The 19366-nt window shown below is 43.7% G+C and overlaps 2 protein-coding genes across 4 annotated transcripts in view; both read left to right on the forward strand.

The window, feature by feature from the left end:
- Positions 1–2236, forward strand: part of LOC109871025 (CD276 antigen-like) — a 33195-nt gene extending 30959 nt beyond the window's left edge. The window contains exon 5 of the mRNA XM_031806272.1: positions 1131–2236. Within this exon, the coding sequence (XP_031662132.1) occupies positions 1131–1174 (44 nt within the window). The 3' untranslated portion in view covers positions 1175–2236. The remainder of the gene's footprint in view (positions 1–1130) is intronic.
- Positions 2237–9579: 7343 nt separating this feature from the next.
- On the forward strand, positions 9580–16732 carry piga (phosphatidylinositol glycan anchor biosynthesis, class A). Of its 3 annotated transcripts, XM_020461766.2 has the most exons (8): positions 9580–9715; positions 10008–10749; positions 14103–14616; positions 14862–15132; positions 15267–15399; positions 15484–15616; positions 15883–16089; positions 16237–16732. In XM_020461766.2, the coding sequence occupies exons 3-8, from the start codon at positions 14170–14172 to the stop codon at positions 16528–16530; spliced, it is 1485 nt and encodes a 494-aa protein (XP_020317355.1). In that variant the 5' UTR covers positions 9580–9715; positions 10008–10749; positions 14103–14169; the 3' UTR covers positions 16531–16732. The 3 variants fall into 3 exon arrangements, with proteins under 3 accessions (XP_020317355.1, XP_020317354.1, XP_031662124.1); XM_020461765.2 differs by lacking the exon at positions 10008–10749; XM_031806264.1 differs by lacking the exons at positions 9580–9715; positions 10008–10749 and having other exon boundaries at positions 13328–14616.
- Positions 16733–19366: the final 2634 nt, after the last annotated feature.

The raw sequence follows: 19366 nt of genomic DNA on the forward strand, positions 1-19366 counted from the left end.
AGGACAGCTTTTTTCCATCTACGTAACATTGCAAAAATCTGCAATATTCTGTCCAAAAATAATGCTGAAAAATTATTCCATGCTTTTGTCACTTCTAAGTTAGACTACTGCAATGCTCTACTTTCTGGTTACCCGGATAAAGCACTAAATAAACTTCAGGTAGTGCTAAATACGGCTGCTTGAATCCTGACTAGAACCCAAAAATGTGATCATATTACTCCAGTGCTAGCCTCCCTACACTGGCTTCCTGTTAAGGCAAGGGCTGATTTCAAGGTTTTACTGCTAACCTACAAAGCATTACATGGGCTTGCTCATACCTATCTTTCCGATTTGGTCCTGCCGTACATACCTACACGTACGCTATGGTCACAAGACGCAGGCCTCCTAATTGTCCCTGGAATTTCTAAGCACACAGCTGGAAGCAGGGCTTTCTGCTATAGAGCTCCATTTTTATGGAATGGTCTGCCTACCCATGTCAGAGACACAGACTCGGTCTCAACCTTTAAGTCTTTATTGAAGACTCATCTCTTCAGTAGGTCCTATGATTGAGTGTAGTCTGGCCCAGGAGCTTGAAGGTGAACGGAAAGGCACTGGAGCAACGAATCGCCATTGCTGTCTCTGCCTGGCCGGTTCCCCTCTCTCCACTGGGATTCTCTGCCTCTAACCATATTACAGGGGCTGAGTCACTGGCTTACTGGTGATCTTCCATGCTGTCCCTAGGATGGGTGCGTTACTTGAGTGGGTTGAGTCACTGACGTGGTCTTCCTGTCTGGGTTGCCCCCCCCCTTGGATTGTGCCGTGGCGGAGATCTTTGTGGGCTATACTCGGCCTTGTCTCAGGATGGTAAGTTGGTGGTTGAAGATATCCCTCTAGTGGTGTGGGGGCTGTGCTTTGGCAAAGTGGGTGGGGTTATATCCCCTGTCCGGGGGTATCATCGGATGGGGCCACAGTGCCTCCTGACCCTTCCTGTCTCAGCCTACAGTATGTATGCTTCAGTAGTTTATGTGTCGGGGGGCTAGGGTTAGTCTGTTATATCTGGAGTTTTTCTCCTGTCTTATCTGGTGTCCTGTGTGAATTTAAGTATGCTCTCTCTAATGCTCTCTTTCTCTTTATTTCTTTCTCTCTCTCAGAGGACCTAAGCCCTAGGACCATGCCTCAGGACTACCTGGCATGATGACTCCTTGCTGTCCCCAGTCCACCTGACCGTGCTGCTGCTCCTGCGGCTATGGAACCCTGATCTGTTCACCGGACGTGCTACCTGTCCCAGACATTCTGTTTTTCCTAGCCACCGTTCTTCTACACCTGCATTGCTTGCTGTTTGGGGTTTTAGGCTGGGTTTCTGTACAGCACATTGTGGCATCAGCTGATGTAAGAAGGGCTATATAAATACATTTTATTTGATTTTGATTTGACACTGCATTCTCGGAGTGCACGTCCTGGTAATCAGTCTGGCCCTGTGGCCTTGTGTATGTTGACCTGTTTAAAATGGTCTTACTCACATCGGCTACAGTGAGCGCGATCACACAGTCGTCCAGAACAGCTGGTGCTCTCATGCATGCTTTGGTGTTGCTTTCCTCGAAATGTGCATAGAAGTAATTTAGCTCATCTGGTAAGCTTGTGTTGCTGGGCAGCTCGCGGCTGAGCTTCCCTTTGTTGACTGTAGTAGTTTGCAAGCCCTGCCACATCCGACGAGCGTCGGAGTCGGTGTAGAACGATTCAATCTTAGTCCTGTATTTACTCTTTGGCTGTTGCCAGGATGGGAAACATTGATGGGGGTGGGGGCCACAAAAAAACGGAACTCATCATGAGGGGCCGAAGTGGCTCTGTGGTCTGGTCATGGGACTTGCAACCGCTTATTCGACAATTCTTACAATTCTTAAGTTTAGATAACTGGCCGCTCGACAGCAAAAATGTTTTAATGATATGAGCTAATTGAAATACTTCTGATGCACTAGCAAATTTAGAAATTGCACCTTGTGCATTCTATTATTCTAACTTTCAACAGTAAGTTGAGAACCTGACTGAGTTCCTAAATATTTCTACACACACACACACACACACACACACACACACACACACACACACACACACACACACACACACACACACACACACAAGTATTCACACAAGTATTCAGACCCCTTGACTTTTTCCACATTTTATTACGTTACAGCCTTATTCTAAAATTGATTAAATAAAATGTTGCAAATGTATTACAAATAAAAAATGGAAATATTCAGACCTTTTACTCAGTACTTTGTTGAAGCACCTTTGGCAGCGATTACAGCCTCGAGTCTTATTGGGTATGATGCTTCAAGCTTGACACACCTGTATTTGGGGAGTTTCTCCCATTCTTCCCTCATCTCAAGCTCTGTCAGGTTGGATGGGGAGCATCGCTGCACAGCTATTTTCAGGCCTCTCCAGAGTTGTTCAATCGGGTTCAAGTCTGGGATCTGGCTGGACCACTCAAGGACATTCAGAGACTTGTCCCGAAGCCACTCCTGCGTTGTCTTGGCTGTGTGCTTAGAGTTGTTGTCCTGTTGGAAAGTGAACCTTCGCCCCAGTCTGAGGTCCTGAGCTCTCTGACTAGTCTCCCAGTCCCTGTCACTGAAAAACATCCCCATAGCATGATGCTACCACCACCATGCTTCACCATAGGGATGGTGTCGGATTTTCTCCAGACGTGACTCTTGGCTTTCAGGCGAAGAGTTCAATCTTGGTTTCATCAGACCAGAGAATCTTGTTTCTCATGGTCTGAGAGTCCTTTACTCCAAGTGGGCTGTCATGTGCCTTTTACTGAGGAGTGGCTTCTGTCTGGCCACTACCATAAAGGCCTGATTGGTGGAGTGCCTTAGAGATGGTTGTCATTCTGGAAGGTACTCCCATCTCCACAGAGGAACTCTGGAGCTCTGTCAGAGTGACCATCTGGTTCTTGGTCACCTCCCAGACCAAGACCCTTCTCCCCCAGTTTGGCTGGGCAGCCAGCTCTAGGAAGAGTGTTGGTAGTTCCAAATTTCTTCCATTTAAGAATGATGGAGGCCACTGTGTTCTTGGGGATCTTCAATGCTGCAGAAATGTTTTGTTACCCTTTTCCAGATCTGTGCTTCGACACCATCCTGTCTAGGAGCTCTACGGACAATTCCTTCGATCTCATGGCTTGGTTTTTGCTCTGACATGCACTGTGTGTGCCTTTCCAAATCCTGTCAAATAAGTTGATTAATTACCAGACTCATGAATTTCAGCCCAAATAAATTCTGCAGAGAGTTCACATCTCAACATCAACTATTCAGAGGAGACTACGTGAATCAGGCCTTCATGGTCGAATTGCTGCAAAGAAACCGCTACTAAAGGACACCAAGAAGAAGAAGATACTTTATTGGGCCAAGAAACACGAGCAACAGACATTATACGAGTGGAAATCCGTCCTTTCGTCTGATGAGTCCAAATGAAAGATTTTTGGTTCCAACCGACGTGTCTTTGTGAGACACAGAGTAGGTGAACGGATGATCTCTGCATGTGTGGTTCCCACCGTGAAGCATGGAGGAGGTATGATGGTGTGGGGGTGCTTTGCTGGTGACACTGTCTGTAATTTATTTAGAATTCAAGGCATAACTCACCAGCATGGCTAACACAGCATTCTGTGGCAATACGCCATGCCATCTGGTTTGCGCTTAAGATGACCTGGCCTCCACAATTACCCAACCTCAACCCAATTGAGATGGTTTGGGATGAGTTGGACCACAGAGTGAAGGAAAAGCAGCCAACAAGTGCTCATTATATGTGGGAACTCCTTCAAGACTGTTGGAAATGCATTCCAGCTGAAGCTAGTTGAAGGAATGCCAAGAGTGTGCAAAGCTATCATCAAGGCAAAGAAAGGGTGGCTACTTTGAAGAATCTAAAGTATAAAATATGTTTTCATTTGTTTAACACTTTTTTGGTTTATACATGATTCCACATGTGTTATTTCATAGTTTTGATGTCTTCACCATTATTCCACAATGTAGAAAATAGTAAAAACAAAGAAAATCCCTTGAATGAGTAGGTGTTTCCAAACTCTTGACTGGTACTACACACAGAGAAAGTTATTTTTGGTGCCGTCCCCCAGGCCACCAGTTGCCCATCCCTGATCTACAGCATCAAATGAATCACACTGTGAATGGGGGATGGTAGTAAGTGACAGGTGTAATGGTTTGTGCCAAGAACTGTAACTCTGCTGGGGGGATGCAACTGAATAATAGGAAGGTGTTCCTCATGTTTGGTATGCTCATTCCCTGTCAATAATGTTGGGTACAGATAGGATATTTGTTGTTTTCATTACATTACTTGTCAAGCATGGGAGGATTTGGTTTGAACATGCAGAGATCTGATCTGCTCAGGGTGTGTCACAACTTTGTCTCACACATCAAAAGTGTATTGCGTTAAAAACATGAAATGATAATTGTTGGAAACTGGCCCTAAACTGTCAATACTATCACTCATCAACCTAGATCAAATTCAAAGTTTCACCAGAAATAATCCTCTCTGATCCCATATCATAATATGCACCAGTGACAAAGAGTAATGATTTTCAGTAGTTCTGCTATCAATCATAGTAGTTCTATGGCAAGGAAACTTTTGGGTAAGGGATTTGGTGTCATGAAGGCTTTTGACTGAAGGCAAAATATATATACAGTATATATATATATTTTTTGGACTGATCTCTCAGCCTTTATCTATAAACCTTATAATAACAATCTGTCACTTTATGGGAGTATTAAATTGAGGGCCAGCATTTACAGTTGGTAATTCTAGCCTACTGTTTGTTTGTCTCATTCCTTACCTTGTAGAATTAGGGAAGGTTCTCATTCTCTGTCTCTGTCAGGATGCTACCTACAGTTCTTGCAGATTGTTTGTTGTGACTTAAGTGTCTGAGTTCAATGAGGTGCTATAAGCATGTAAGATTACGTGATACCGATAGTATCTGCATCTTGCCTATGCCGTTCTGTACCATCACTCATTCATATATCTTTATGTACATATTCTTTATCCCTTTACACTTGTGTGTATAAGGTAGTAGTTTTGGAATTGTTAGGTTAGATTACTCGTTGGTTATTACTGCATTGTCGGAACTAGAAGCACAAGCATTTCGTTACACTCGCATTAACATCTGCTAACCATGTGTATGTGACAAATACATTTGATTTGATTTGATCTTTCAAAACGTACCCAAATCAAAAACCATGGACTTGAGGCCTACAGAGTGGCGCAGCAGTCAAAGGCAATTGGCTCAGGGGAGGGTTTGGCCAGGGGGGTGTTTTACTTGGCTCATCGTGCTCTAGCGACTCCTTGGGCGGGCCGGGCGCTTGCAGGCTGACTTCAGTCGTCAGTTGAACGGTGTTTAGTCCCAAGGTCCTTAGCTTAGTGATGAGTTTTCAGGGCACTATGGTGTTGAACGCTGAGCTGTAGTCAATGAACATTCTCTGTAGTCAATGAATATTGTATTCTCACATAGGTGTTCCTTTTGTCCAGGTGTGAAAGGCCCGTGTGGAGTGCAATAGAGATTGCATCATCTGTGGATCTGTTGGGGCGGTATACAAATAGGAGTGAGTCCAGGGTTTCTGGGATAATGGTGTTGATGTGAGCCATGACCAGCCGTTCAAAGCACTTAATGGCTACAGACCTGAGTGCTATGGGTCTGTAGTCATTTAAGCAGGTTACCTTGGTGTTCTTGGGCACATGGACTATGGTGGTCTGCTTGAAACATGTTGGTATTACAGACTCAGACAGAGAGATGTTGAAAATGTCAGTGAAGACACTTGCCAGTTGGTCAGCATATGTTCGGAGTACAGGTCCTGGAAATCCGTCTGGCCGCGGCCTTATGGATGTTGACCTGTTTTAAAGGTCTTACTCACATCGGCTATGGAGAGCGTGATCACACAGTCGTCCTGAACAGTTGATGCTCTCATGCATGTTTCCACGTTACTTGCCTCGAAGCGAGCGTAGAAGTAATTTAGCTAGTCTGTTAGGCTCGTGTCTAGAGGTCGACCGACTATGATTTTTCAACGCCGATATCGATTATTGGAGGACCAAAAAAGCAGATTCCGATTAATCGGCCGATCACATTTTTTTTTAAATGTATTTATTTGTAATAATGACAATTACAAAAATACTGAATGAACACTTATTTTAACTTAATATAATACATCAATCAAATCAATTTAGCCTCAAATAAATAATGAAACATATTCAATTTGGTTTAAATAATGCAAAAACAAAGTGTTGGAGGAGAAAGTAAAAGTGCAATATGTACCATGTAAAAAAGCTCATGTTTAAGTTCCTTGCTCAGGACATGAGAACATATGAAAGCTGGTGGTTCCTTTTAACATGAGTCTTCAATATTCCCAGGTAAGAAGTTTTAGGTTGAGGTTATTATAGGAATTATAGGAATTCTCTCTATACAATTTGTATTTCATATACCTTTGACTTTTGGATGTTCTTATAGGCACTTTAGTATTGCGAGTGTAACAGTATAGCTTCCGTCCCTCTCCTCGCCCCTACCACATCGACAACAGCCACCCTCAAAGCATCGTTACCCATCGCTCCACAAAAGCCACGGCCCTTGCAGAGCAAGGGGAACAACTACTCCAAGTCTCAGAGCGAGTGACTTTGAAACGCTAATAGCGCGCACCCCGCTAACTAGCTAGCCATTTCACATCGGTTACACTCGCCTAATCTCGGGAGTTGATAGGCTTGAAGTCATAAACGGCTCACTGCTTGAAGCACAGCAAAGAGCTGCTGGCAAACTCACGAAAGTGCTGTTTGAATGAATGCTTACAAGCCTGCTGCTGCCTACCACCGCTCAGTCAGACTGCCTCTATCAAATATCAAATCCTAGACTTAATTATAACATAATAACACACAGAAATACTATACTTCTTTGTATTAATTTTAAGAAAGGCATTGATGTTTATGGTTAGGTACATTCGTGCAACGATTATGCTTTTTTCTCAAATCCGCTTTTGTTAAATCATCCCCGTTTGGCAAGTTGGCTGTCTTTGTTAGGAAGAAATAGTCTTCACAGTTCGCAATGAGCCAGGCGGCCCAAACTGCTGCACATACCCTGACTCTGTTGCACAGAATGCAAGAGAAGTAACACAATTTCCCTAGTTAAAAGAAATTAATGTTTGCAGGCAATATTAACTAATATGCAGGTTTAAAAATATATACTTGTGTATTGATTTTAAGAAAGGCATTAATGTTTATGGTTAGGTACACATTGGTGCAACGACAGTGATTTTTCGCGAATGCGCTTGTTAATTCACCCGTTTGGCGAAGTAGGTTATGATTCAATGATAAATTAACAGACACCACATCGATTATATGCAACGCAGGACAAGCTAGATAAACTAGTAATATCATCAACCATGTGTAGTTAACTAGTGATTATGTTAAGATAGTTTTTTTACAAGATACGTTTAATGCTAGCTAGCACCTTACCTTAGCTCCTTGGAGCCTGCCACGCAGTCTCCTCGTGAAGTACAATGTAATCGGCCATGATCGGTGTCCAAAAACGCAGATTACGATTGTTATGAAAACTTGAAATCGGCCCTAATTAATCGGTCATTCTGATTAATCAGTCGACCTCTACTCGTGTCAACTGGCAGCTCGCGGCTGTGCTTCCCTTTGTAGTCTGTAATAGTTTGCAAGCCCTGCCACATCTGTTGAGGTTTGAAGCCATTGTAGTACGATTCGATCTTTGTCCTGTATTGACGCTTTTCCTGTTTGATGGTTCGTCGGATGGCATAGCGGGATTTCTTATAAGCTTCCGGGTTAGAGTCCAGCTCATTGAAAGTGGTAGCTCTACCCTTTAATCCATGGCTTCTGGTTGGGGTATGTGCGTACAGTCACTGTGGTGACGACGTCATTGATGCACTTATTGATTAAGTCAGTGACTGATGTTGTGTACTCCTCAATGCCATCGGAAAACTCCCGTAACATATTCCAGTCTGATGCTAAAATGACACAGATACAGTGCAAAGATGAGTCCTCTATCTATCTCTATGTGAAGGTCATGCGAGATGGAGCTTGAATCTGATAATGGTGGAAATAAGTATGTTAAACTAATGTAGGAAAGTTAACTTCTAGTGAAGGTATTACCCGGTTGAATCTGGTAGGAGTTTGTTTTCTGGGAGAATTGGGTCCCGATTTGGTGGATCCGTGGGAAGTATCCAAAATGGTAAAGAAAGCCTTGAGTAAAGTACAGTCAGTGAAAATCACAAGGGCTGGGCTTGTGTTGATTTTGTGTGTTTATGCTGATCAGAAGGATAATTTTCTGGGCCTCAAAATTGAGTTAATGATTATGCTATGTCATGTATTGACCTACGGAGCAGGGTGGGTGCCTGTCAAAGGAGTAAGTTCTGGAGTGTCTGAGAATGTTGACATTAACATGCTAAAGAAAATTCCTGGAGTGGTCGACATTCGTAGGATGAATCGTTTGGTTAATGGAAGGAAGGAGAACTCTGCCTCTGCAATGCAGTACTGCAAGGCAAATGCAGCATTCCATTGGAAATGTACTTCTGGTGTACCAAAATGCTGTCGGTGTCAACGAGGCATAAAGAGGCAGGCACATAGGACAAATGTGCTAGATGTTAAATGACACATTTCTCGAGGTAGGAATATTAAAATCTGGCATGTATGATAGACGTCTTTGCAATATAAAAGTCATATTCCTATTAATTTATAGGGTAGTGAGAGTGACTTTATCACAGTGCATTGTCATACCAGCCATATTTCTGCCTGCTAGAGCCCCAATCGCTCAGATACACAGGAAAACATTAAATGACCCAGGGAATCGACAGGACATCACAAAAACATATTACATTCAAAATGGGTGAACCTTTCCTTTTAACATCCGAGGAGCTACATGGATTACTGACTCGTGCAGTCCCACCCTATATATATAAATTGTTGTTTTTTGGGGGAGGGGGGGGTAAATTCTTTCGTAGTTTGCGTTTTAATGTTAATTTTCTTTTCCCCGTAGTGGAATAAACTTTTATTTTGTGAATTTAATCCCCGTCCAGTTAGAGGCGACAAACATTTTTGGATGTAGCTCGCCAATAAATCCAACGAAGAAGACTAATAATAAAATGAAGACATGATCAAAGATTTTATAACGAAACCAAGATAGACCACATCTTGTCGTTTCCAATGGGAACGAATTAGTCATAGTGGACAAAACAAGCAAGGAGATGGGCAGGGCCATGCACACGTTAGCGATAACCTATTGGCGCGTTGTAGTAGACGTCTCCATATTTCGTTAGGGAACGCCTACTATGAATTCCCTTGTGCAGTAACTCAATTCGGATTTGCACTTCCAAACAGCGAAATTAAAAATTTGCAAAGAATAACACTTCATAACAAGTGTATTGAGATCAAATGTTTCATCGATTAAAAAATTTGCCGTTGCGGCCAAAATCCATCTCGTTCCCTCTTCTCCCACTACGCGCCAGTAGGCACCTCTCACTACCATATTTGCTTGTGAGTCGAAACGCCAACCGGTTGCTTCACAATTTATACATCCAGTGAAATATCTGTCTTGTTGTTCTATCTTTGACATGATGACGCAAAGCAGGAAGTGTGTGTTGTTTTGATTGACGGAATATGGTTGAATAAGGATGAACTGAAACAAAATTGTTGATTTATATAAAACAAAAATAAATTTCTCTTTGCTTTGAAGGTAAGGTCATAGTCTCAAGTCTGAACCCTCAAAGTCCTTTGCAGCATCATAGCAAACATACTAGCTTACCTAGCTTAATTTCTAACGTTAACTAGCCGACTAAAAAGTTACAGCAGCTAGTTAACGTTACCTCCAAGCTACAAACGAATGGGTTATCTACACTGTACAAAGATTAGGAACCATGGATGTATTCATAGATGCCAAGGGAAGCCAGGCTAAATTGGAGAAAAAAATGCATATAACAATATATATTTCGTCTCTCTGTGTTTCATAATTGTCCTTCAATTCGCAGAATTCGCTGAATGTATCTCACCGGAAAAAAAAGCACCCGAGCAAACTAAACAGCGAACATCTGTCTCCCTACGTGTATGCCATCTGTCTGATGCTGTCTGGTCTAAACTCTCACTCGAGTATGACATTGTTTGCTGCCCAAAATTGATTGGAATGCAAAGGAAGCCAGCGAGCATGATCGGTCAATTTTTTATATATTTTTTTTATCAGCGTTAATTAAGCTAAACTGAGCCAGTTCAACTGTGAATGGGCCTGGCTCACCCCAAAAACGTGTCAAGGATAGCCAGCTTGGATTTTGGCATCCCTCACATCAAATCGCATTGAGATCATTCATCATTGACAGAACAACTTGAATTGTTGCATCCCGTTGTGTTGTAGCCATTTGGTGGCTAGATTGCTTGCTAAAATTGTCCCTTTCCTATATTATCCATGGATGGCGATAGGGAGTCTTGTGGTTTTACTTAATTCTCCATACTAGACAATGATTATAATGACGATTCTGATGAAACCATTAATTCATGCATTGTTGTGCCCTGGCCTGAGAGGATGGACATTCAGCATGTAACAGGCTAATGTTAACCATCTAAAGTTGTCCTTGAATGGAATTAGGCTTGCAAGTAAGCATTTTAGCCAGGTAGCCTAGGACAACAAAAAATAAACACATGTACTGTATGGCTGAGTGATAGACTGTTTCATCAACATGAAAGAAAGGAGGATGGCATTGGTGTTTCTCTACAAGTAGGGTGAGTCAACATATTTTCTACTTGCGTTCACGCATACTCATGCAGCCACATTTTATTTTGCTTACGTTGATTGCAATAAATTGTTTTTGGTATCTTTTAGTTGTCACTGTATTAGACTAAGCAGAGGTGATGGAATGGTGGAGGCAGCTGCTGTTTTCTTTGCGACTTGCGGTAACTCACTGTGGTTCTAAATCAATAGTTCTTTAGTGATCCGTAAAATCCGGAAACATTAACTTGCTTGACCATGCTGTTGGTCATGTAACTGTCTGTTACATGTAATAAACTCAGAAGAAAAAAAAACTTACTCTCACTGTCAACTGCGTTTATTTTCCGCAAACTTAACATGTGTAAATATTTGTATGAACATAACAAGATGCAACAACTGACATAAACTGAACAAGTTCCACAGACATGTGACTAACAGAAATTGAATAATGTGTCCCTGAACAAAGGGGGAGTCAAAATCAAAAGTAACAGTCAGTATCTGGTGTGGCCACCAGCTGCATTAAGTACTGCAGTGCATCTCCTCCTCATGGACTGCACCAGATTTGCCGGTTCTTGCTGTGAGATGTTACCCCACTCTTCCACAAAGGTACCTGCAAGTTCCCGGACATTTCTGGGGTGAATGGCCCTAGCCCTCACCCTCCGATCCAACAGGTTTCAGACGTGCTCAATGGGATTGAGATCAGGGCTCTTCGCTAGACATGGCAGAGTACTGACATTCCTGTCTTGCAGGAAATCACGCACAGAACGAGCAGTATGGCTGGTGGCATTGTCATGCTGGAGGGTCATGTAAGGATGAGCCTGCAGGAAGGGTACCACCATGAGGGAGGAGGATGTCTTCCCTGTAACGCACAGCGCTGAGATTGCTTGCAATGACAACAAGCTCAGTCCGATGATGCTGTGACACACCACCCCAGACCATGACGGACCCTCCACCTCCAAGTCAATCCCGCTCCAGAGTACAGGCCTCGGTGTAACGCTCATTCCTTGAACGATAAACACGAATCCAACCATCACCCCATGCGCACAAAACCGCGACTCGTCAGTGAAGATCACTTTTTGCCAGTCCTGTCTGGTCCAGCAACGGTGGGTTGGTGCCCATAGGTGACGTTGTTGCCGCTGATGTCTGGTGAGGACCTGCCTTACAACAGGCCTACAAGCCCTCAGTCCAGCCTCTCTCAGCCTATTGCGGACAGTCTGAGCACTGATGGGGGGATTGTGCGTTCCTGGTGTAACTCGGGCAGTTGTTGTTGCCATCCTGTACCTGTCCCGCAGGTGTGATGTTCGGATGTACCAATCCTGTGCAGGTGTTGTTACACGTGGTCTGCCACTGCAAGGATGATCAGCTGTCCGTCCTGTCTCCCTGTAGCGCTGTCTTAGGCGTCTCACAGTATGGACATTGCAATTTATTGCCCAGGCCACATCTGCAGTTCCTCATGCCTCCTTGCAGCATTGCCTAAGGCACGTTCACGCAGATGAGCAGGGATCCTGGGCATCTTTCTTTTGGTGTCTTTCAGAGAAAGGCTTCTTTAGTGTCCAAAGTTTTCATAACTGTGACCTTAATTGCCTACCGTCTGTAAGCTGTTAGTGTCTTAACGACCGTTCCACAGGTGCATGTTCATTAATTGTTTATGGTTCATTGAACAAGCTTGGGAAACAGTGTTTAAACCCTTTACAATGAAGATCTGTGAAGTTATTTCGATTTTTATGAAGTATCTTTGAAAGACAGGGTCCTGAAAAGGGGACATTTCTTTTTTTGCTGAGTTTATGATTTGTGGACAAAACTGGACAGAGGTTGCTATCCGATTTTGTGATAAAACAAAGGTGTCTTTGAATTTATTTTACCACTGTGTCTAATTGTTTCAGCCTTTAGGCCTAAATATCACTGTCGCAAGGCATATGAATTAACAGGTTATAAGAGCAAACAACACAATTGTCACTACACAGGTTGTAATATGGCCTTATTTTCTGGCTTCCCCAGTGATTTTACCACCACTGTTAGGAACACCTACTCTTTCCATGACATATACTGACCAGGTGAAAGCTATGATCCTCTATTGATGTCACTTGTTAAATCCACTTCAATCCTTGTAGATTGACAGGTTAAATAATGATTTTTAAGCCTTGAGATAAGTGAAACATGGATTGTGTGTGTGCCATTCAGACGGTGAATAGGTTAGACAAAAATTTGAGTTCTGGGCCTCCCGGGTGGCGCAGTGGTCTCAGGCACTGCATCGCAGTGCTAGCTGTGCCACCAGAGCCCAGGCTCTGTCGCAGCTGGCCGCGAGGCCCATGGGACGGTGCACAATTGGCCCAGCGTCGTCCAGGTTAGGGAGGGTTTGGCCGGCAGGGATATCCTTGTCTCATCGCACACTAGCGACTCCTTTGGCGGGCCGGGCGCAGTACACGCTGACTAGGTCGCCAGGTGTACGGTGTTTCTTCCGACACATTGGTGCGGCTGGCTTCCAGGTTGGATGTGCGTTGTGTCAAGAAGCGGTGCGGCTTGGTTGGGTTGTGTTTCGGAGGATGCATAGCTCTCGTCCTTCGCCTCTCCCGAGTCCGTACGGGAGTTGTAGCGATGAGACAAGACTGGATACCACGAAATTGGGGTGAAAAAGGGGTTTTAAAAAAAAGAAAAGATTTGAGTTCCTTTGAACGTGGTACTGTAGTAGGTGCCATTGCAGTTCTTGAGTGTATCAAGAACTGCATTGCTGCTGGGTTTTTCACGCTCAACCGTTTCCTGTGTGTATCAAGATTTTTTTATTTTGTATTTTTTTAACCTTTATTTAACTAGGCAAGTCAGTTAAGAACAAATTCTTATTTTCAATGATGGCCTAGGAACAGTGGGTTAACTGCCTGTTCAGGGGCAGAGCGACAGATTTGTACCTTGTCAGCTCGGGAGTTTGAACTTGCAAACCTCCGGTTACTAGTCCAACTCTCTAACAACTAGGCTACCTTGCCGCCCCTAAGAATGGTCCACCACCCGAAGGACATCCAGCAAGCTTGACTCAACTGTGGGAAGCATTGGAGTCAATATAGGCCAGCATCCCTGTGGAACGCTTTCGACACCGAGAGTCAATGCTTCAACAAATTGAGTTTGTTCTGAGGGCAAAAGGGGGTGAAACTCAATATTAGGAAGGTGTTCCTAACGTTTTGTACACTCAGTGTATGCGGCCAGATGATATCTCGACTAGCTAGCTTGCAACCGCTTATTCATAAGATCATCTTTCGATAAGCTTCATTACCAAAGTGTATGATATAGTAATTAGATTGAGTCCTAGGCTAGTCTGAGCAGATTGTGTTGTTGTAGCTAGCCATTGTCATTTATATATTTTTCATTATTTACACAGGTGCATGGTTGCTCTACATGTGAAACGCCTGTATGAGTGACGCACACAACCACAGCACTCCACCACCATGGGCCAGCGAAGGAGGGGGGCGGCTGCCCATGCTCCCCCAGCAAACAGACACCATGACGGGCTCACAGTAGCTCCCCAGGCCCCAACCAGGAAACACAACATTTGCATGGTGTCAGACTTCTTCTACCCCAATATGGGAGGGGTGGAGAGCCACATCTACCAGCTATCCCAGTGTCTGATCGAGAAGGGCCACAAGGTGGTGATCGCCACCCACACCTACGGCTGTAGGAAGGGGGTCCGCTACCTGACCAATGGGCTCAAGGTCTACTACCTGCCCCTGCAGGTGATGTACAACCAGTCCACCGTCACCACCTGCTTCCACAGCCTGCCACTTCTGCGCTGTGTGTTCGTCAGGGAACGCATCACCGTGGTGCACGCCCACAGCTCCTTCTCCGCTATGGGACACGATGCACTGTTCCACGCCAAGACCATGGGCCTCAACACGGTGGGTAACCATGGGCCTCAACACAGTGGGTAACCATGGGCCTCAACACTGTGGGTAGCAGTCTAGCAGAGAGGGTGTTGTGGGTGATGAAACTAAGCCTACCTTTGACCGAACGTAGTGCACTATAGGAATGGGGTGCCATTGCAGACTCAACCTACGGCAAGGCGGTAACATATCACATTCCTGAAATAGCTTTTTATGTGTCCATCTAGTATAAATAACTAAAGGTTGTTTTCTGTTTACAGGTGTTCACTGACCACTCCCTCTTTGGTTTTGCTGACGTCAGCTCGGTGCTGACCAATAAGCTGCTGGCTGTGTCTCTGTGCGATACCAATCACATTGTGTGCGTGTCATACACCAGTAAGGAGAACACAGTGCTCAGGGCAGGCCTCGACCCCGGGATTGTTTCTGTCATCCCCAATGCCGTCGACCCCAGAGACTTTACACCCGACCCCTCCCAACGGCATGACGACAGGATCACCATCGTTGTGATCAGCCGTCTCGTCTACCGCAAAGGTAGGTTGGGGTGAGACTATACTGTATATAATGTAGCAAAAACTTGATCTACGTAATTTATTATTACATACAGTTCCTGTAGGTATGATTGTAGGAGTGTGAAGTGTCATTTCCTGCTCTTTCCCTTTTTTAAGGAATAGATCTTCTGGGAAGGATCATCCCAGAGCTCTGTCTGAAACATCCAGATGTACATTTCTTGATTGGTGGAGAGGGACCAAAGAGAATCGTGTTGGAGGAAGTGAGAGAGAAATACCAACTACACGACAGGTACAATTATACAGTGGTGTATGTGTGTGGTTGTATGTGTTTATATGTACTGCATGTGTCTGATTTGCTTCTCTCTCTCCCAAGGGTGCATCTCCTGGGGGCCCTGGAGCATAAGGATGTGCGTGGGGTGTTGGTCCAGGGACATATCTTCCTCAACACCTCCCTGACTGAGGCCTTCTGCATGGCCATAGTGGAGGGAGCCAGCTGTGGACTACAGGTGGGTTCATCCCTTATCACAACACAGGCCAGGTACAGTATACATTAGCTGGTGCACTGTGAGATAAAGTGGTTGATACCTGGAACTGGTTGGGTGTAAGTCAGGGATTGTCTAATGAGAAGCAGTGGTGGATTGAGTGGGTGTTTGTCCATTAAGATGAATGGGGCAACGAGGTGAACTTTGTACATGTGTGGGTGTTTAGATGTATAGTATGCTTGTAATGTGAGGGAGTTTGAGATCTGATCATTTTGTGTGTGTGCGTGTAGGTGGTAAGTACGCGTGTTGGAGGGATCCCAGAGGTTCTGCCTGAGCATCTGATCACCCTGTGCGAGCCAACCGTGCATTCTCTGTGTGCCGGCCTGGAGAGTGTCATCGCTAGGCAACTATCGGGCCGCGTTGCCTCCCCCGCCACCATCCACGCCCACGTCCGCACCCTGTACACCTGGAGGAACGTCGCAGAGAGAACAGAGAAGGTAGGCTCATTCATGCTTACATACTCTCTATTTTATTATGTTTCATAAATCTACACTGTGATACACTTTCATAATACCTTTCATTGACTCCGACTGAGATACTGATGAGGTCTAATTCATTGATACTAACTCTCTCTGTTCTGTCAGGTATATGATTGCGTCGCTGGGAAGGAGGTTCTTCCTCTGGACAGACGGCTGCTCAGACTGAGGGCCCACTGTGGCCCCGTGGCAGGCTCCATCTTTGCCCTCTTTGCTGTTCTCGACTTCCTCTTCCTGCTCCTCCTCCGCTGGCTCCTCCCAGACCGCCTCATAGATATTGCCATGGACGCCACGGGCCCTCAGGGGTTGTGGAGGCGGGGCTTGGGTGATAGGAAAGGAACTCGCTCTAAAAGTGCCGTCTTGACAAAGGAGGAGTCAAATGGTCACAAGACCAAGCTCTGATCACAACTCCAAGCAGGCACAAATCCTTATCCTCAATTGTTATATAACTCCTGAAAATACAATGTTTTTTACTTGATATCTTGGCGGTGTGTTTTCAATAGGATTGTTTGTTTTTTTGAAATTATTTTTTTGTTTTGTACTCCTCTATATATTTAATGTATTATTTCTTAAATGTTATGATTAAAAGGATCAATACTTTGTAGTTATGTATCTTTTGTAATGTTATTTCTTTATTTTTTTTAATTCTTCTGAGTGGCAGAATCAAATCAAATCAAATTTTATTTGTCACGTGCGCCGAATACAACCGGTGTAGACCTTACTGTGAAATGCTTACTTACAAGCCCTTAACCAACAATGCAGTTTTAAGAAAATAAGAGTTAAGAAAATATTTGCTAAATAAACTAAAGTAAAAAAAAAAAGTAACACAATAAAATAACAACTAGGCTATGTACAGGGGGTACCGGTACCGAGTCAATGTGTGGGGTTCAGGTTAGTCGAGGTAATATGTACATGTAGGTAGGGGTAAAGTGACTGCATAGATAATAAAGTGAGAGGGGGTCAATGCAAATAGTCCAGGTAGCCATTTGCTTAGTTGTTCAGCAGTCTTATGGCTTGGGGGTAGAAGCTGTTCAGAAGCCTTTTGGACTTGGTGCTCCGGTACTGCTTGCCGTGCGGTAGTGGAGAGAACAGTCTAGCAAACAAATAAATTCATAAAAAATCCTACAATGTGATTTTTCTGGATTTTTTTTCTTCTCATTTTGTCTGACATAGTTGAAGTGTACCTATGATGAAAATTACAGGCCTCTCTCATCTTTTTAAGTGGGAGATCTTGCACAATTGGTGGCTGACTAACTACTTTTTTTGCCCCACTGTATATAGGAACAAAAACAACACAGTTTTCACTGTAAACAGCCGACCAGACAAAACGCATAGCTGAAAGGGGAGGAGATGTGGCTGGCATTCCTTTATTTCAAGTCTAAGGATAGGGCACCATTCACACATCATTAGGGGTGTAGACTGGGTAATGCACATCTATTGTTGTCACTATAGAACACATTTACTGCCTAAAGAGTTTTTTTTATTTAACCAGGCAAGTCAGTTAAGAACAAATTCTTATTTACAATGACGGCCTACCCTGGCCAAACCCTAACCTGGACAACGCCCTATGGGGACTCCCAATCACGCCCGGTTGTGATACAGCCTGGAATCAAACCAGGGTCTGTAGTGACACCTCTAGCACTGAGATGCAGTGCCTTAGACTGCTGCGCCACTCGGGATCCCTGAAATTCATTACTAATTAGTGACCTTAATTCATCCACCATGTACAAGGGTGGAGCAAAAACCAGCGGAAACTCAAACCTTTGTGGAATGAGTTCGACATGTGGGGTAGAGGAATTTAATATATAACCAAATAACAAAGCAATGGTGAAGTGAACAGTGTGATGGAATGGTTCTTTATTAATCATCGGCTTCCAAATAAACAAACTCAAAGATTCAAAACTTTTTATATGCATCTACAAAAAAACAGGAAAGCAAAACCAATTCTCCAACCATTGCGTTTTCGAATCATTGTTTTTTGTGAGAGAAAAAAACGTGTCCTCTTCTTGATCTTTGTGAATCCATAAACTAAAAGGGTCCATATCATATCCACCTCTGCTCTCAGTGTGTGGTGTGCCGTTGTTACCATCTGACCATGCAGACTGACCCCATTCCATACACATACACACACCTCTCAAACAGGATGTACAAAAGCTTGTGCATAGCATCAAAACAGTGCAAGGCCCTAACCAACCGTAAAGGCTAATTTCCTCTCCCTGTCCCCATCTCTCCTCCCCCAGGTGTGCATTTACATCACTGAAATGAAGGGCCAATTTCATCTACAAAGTGACAGGAGAACAGAGCAGGGGAAAGGAAGGACATACAAACAGAATACAACAAACCTCTCTTTCAGACACGCACGGACATACATACATTCAAACAGTTAAAAACAGTATCAGAGAAAAAGAGGACTGAACCCTAGGTACTGTCTGCTTTGTTGATGTTTGGTGATTAAGTTAAACAAACAACAAGGTTGCCTATATTTTATTCTGTCAAATTGAGAAGAAAAAAATTGTCATTTGGCTTTACTTTCCCTTCCATGTTGTAGCTAGCTGGCTAAATGGGTTAGCTAGCTAGCTAGTTCAAGCTAGCTAGCCGATGTTAGTTAGCAGGCTACATTAGCTGGCAATGGCTAACAAACCAAGCTACCCGCTTTAGTGATAGCTAGCCAATAATAAATGATGCAAATATGAAATGTTAACATATAATAAACCTTTGACTTGACAGTAGTCTTCCAGTGTAGGTTCAGGGTATTCATGAGCCCTGAATGTTTAAAAGACATGTAGGAGAGAGAGAGTACTGTATGCAGAGAGGTTCCAGAGGTGCTGGACACTCCCATAGCAAGCACAGCCCTACGTTTCCATAAACTTTTGAATGTACTCATCTCATGTGTATATACTGTTTTCTATACTATTCTTTGTGACTCATTCACTTAATAATGCTTACATATCTTGCATTACTCATATGTATATACTGTTTTTCTATACTATTCTACTATATCTTAGTCTGTTCCGCTCTGACATCGCTCGTCCATATGTATACAGCATTAATTCATTCCTACTTAGATTTGTGTGTATTGGGTATATGTTGTGTAATTCGTTAGATATTACTTTTGAGATATTACTGTACTGTCGGAGCTAGAAGCACAAGCATTTCGCTACATCCGCAATAACATCTGCTAATCACGTGTATGTGACCAATAAAATGTGATTTGATTTTTGATTTGTTTGGAATGCTT

This window comes from Oncorhynchus kisutch, linkage group LG26 (assembly GCF_002021735.2).
Source record: "Oncorhynchus kisutch isolate 150728-3 linkage group LG26, Okis_V2, whole genome shotgun sequence".
NCBI lineage: Eukaryota > Metazoa > Chordata > Actinopteri > Salmoniformes > Salmonidae > Oncorhynchus > Oncorhynchus kisutch.

Coding starts and splice junctions, on each gene's coding strand:
- piga (XM_020461766.2), top strand. CDS start 14,170: ATGGGCCAGCGAAGGAGGGGGGCGGCTGCCCATGCTCCCCCAGCAAAC. Junction 15,133..15,266: donor CCGTCTCGTCTACCGCAAAG/GTAGGTTGGGGT, acceptor CCCTTTTTTAAG/GAATAGATCTTCTGGGAAGG. Junction 16,090..16,236: donor TCGCAGAGAGAACAGAGAAG/GTAGGCTCATTC, acceptor CTGTTCTGTCAG/GTATATGATTGCGTCGCTGG.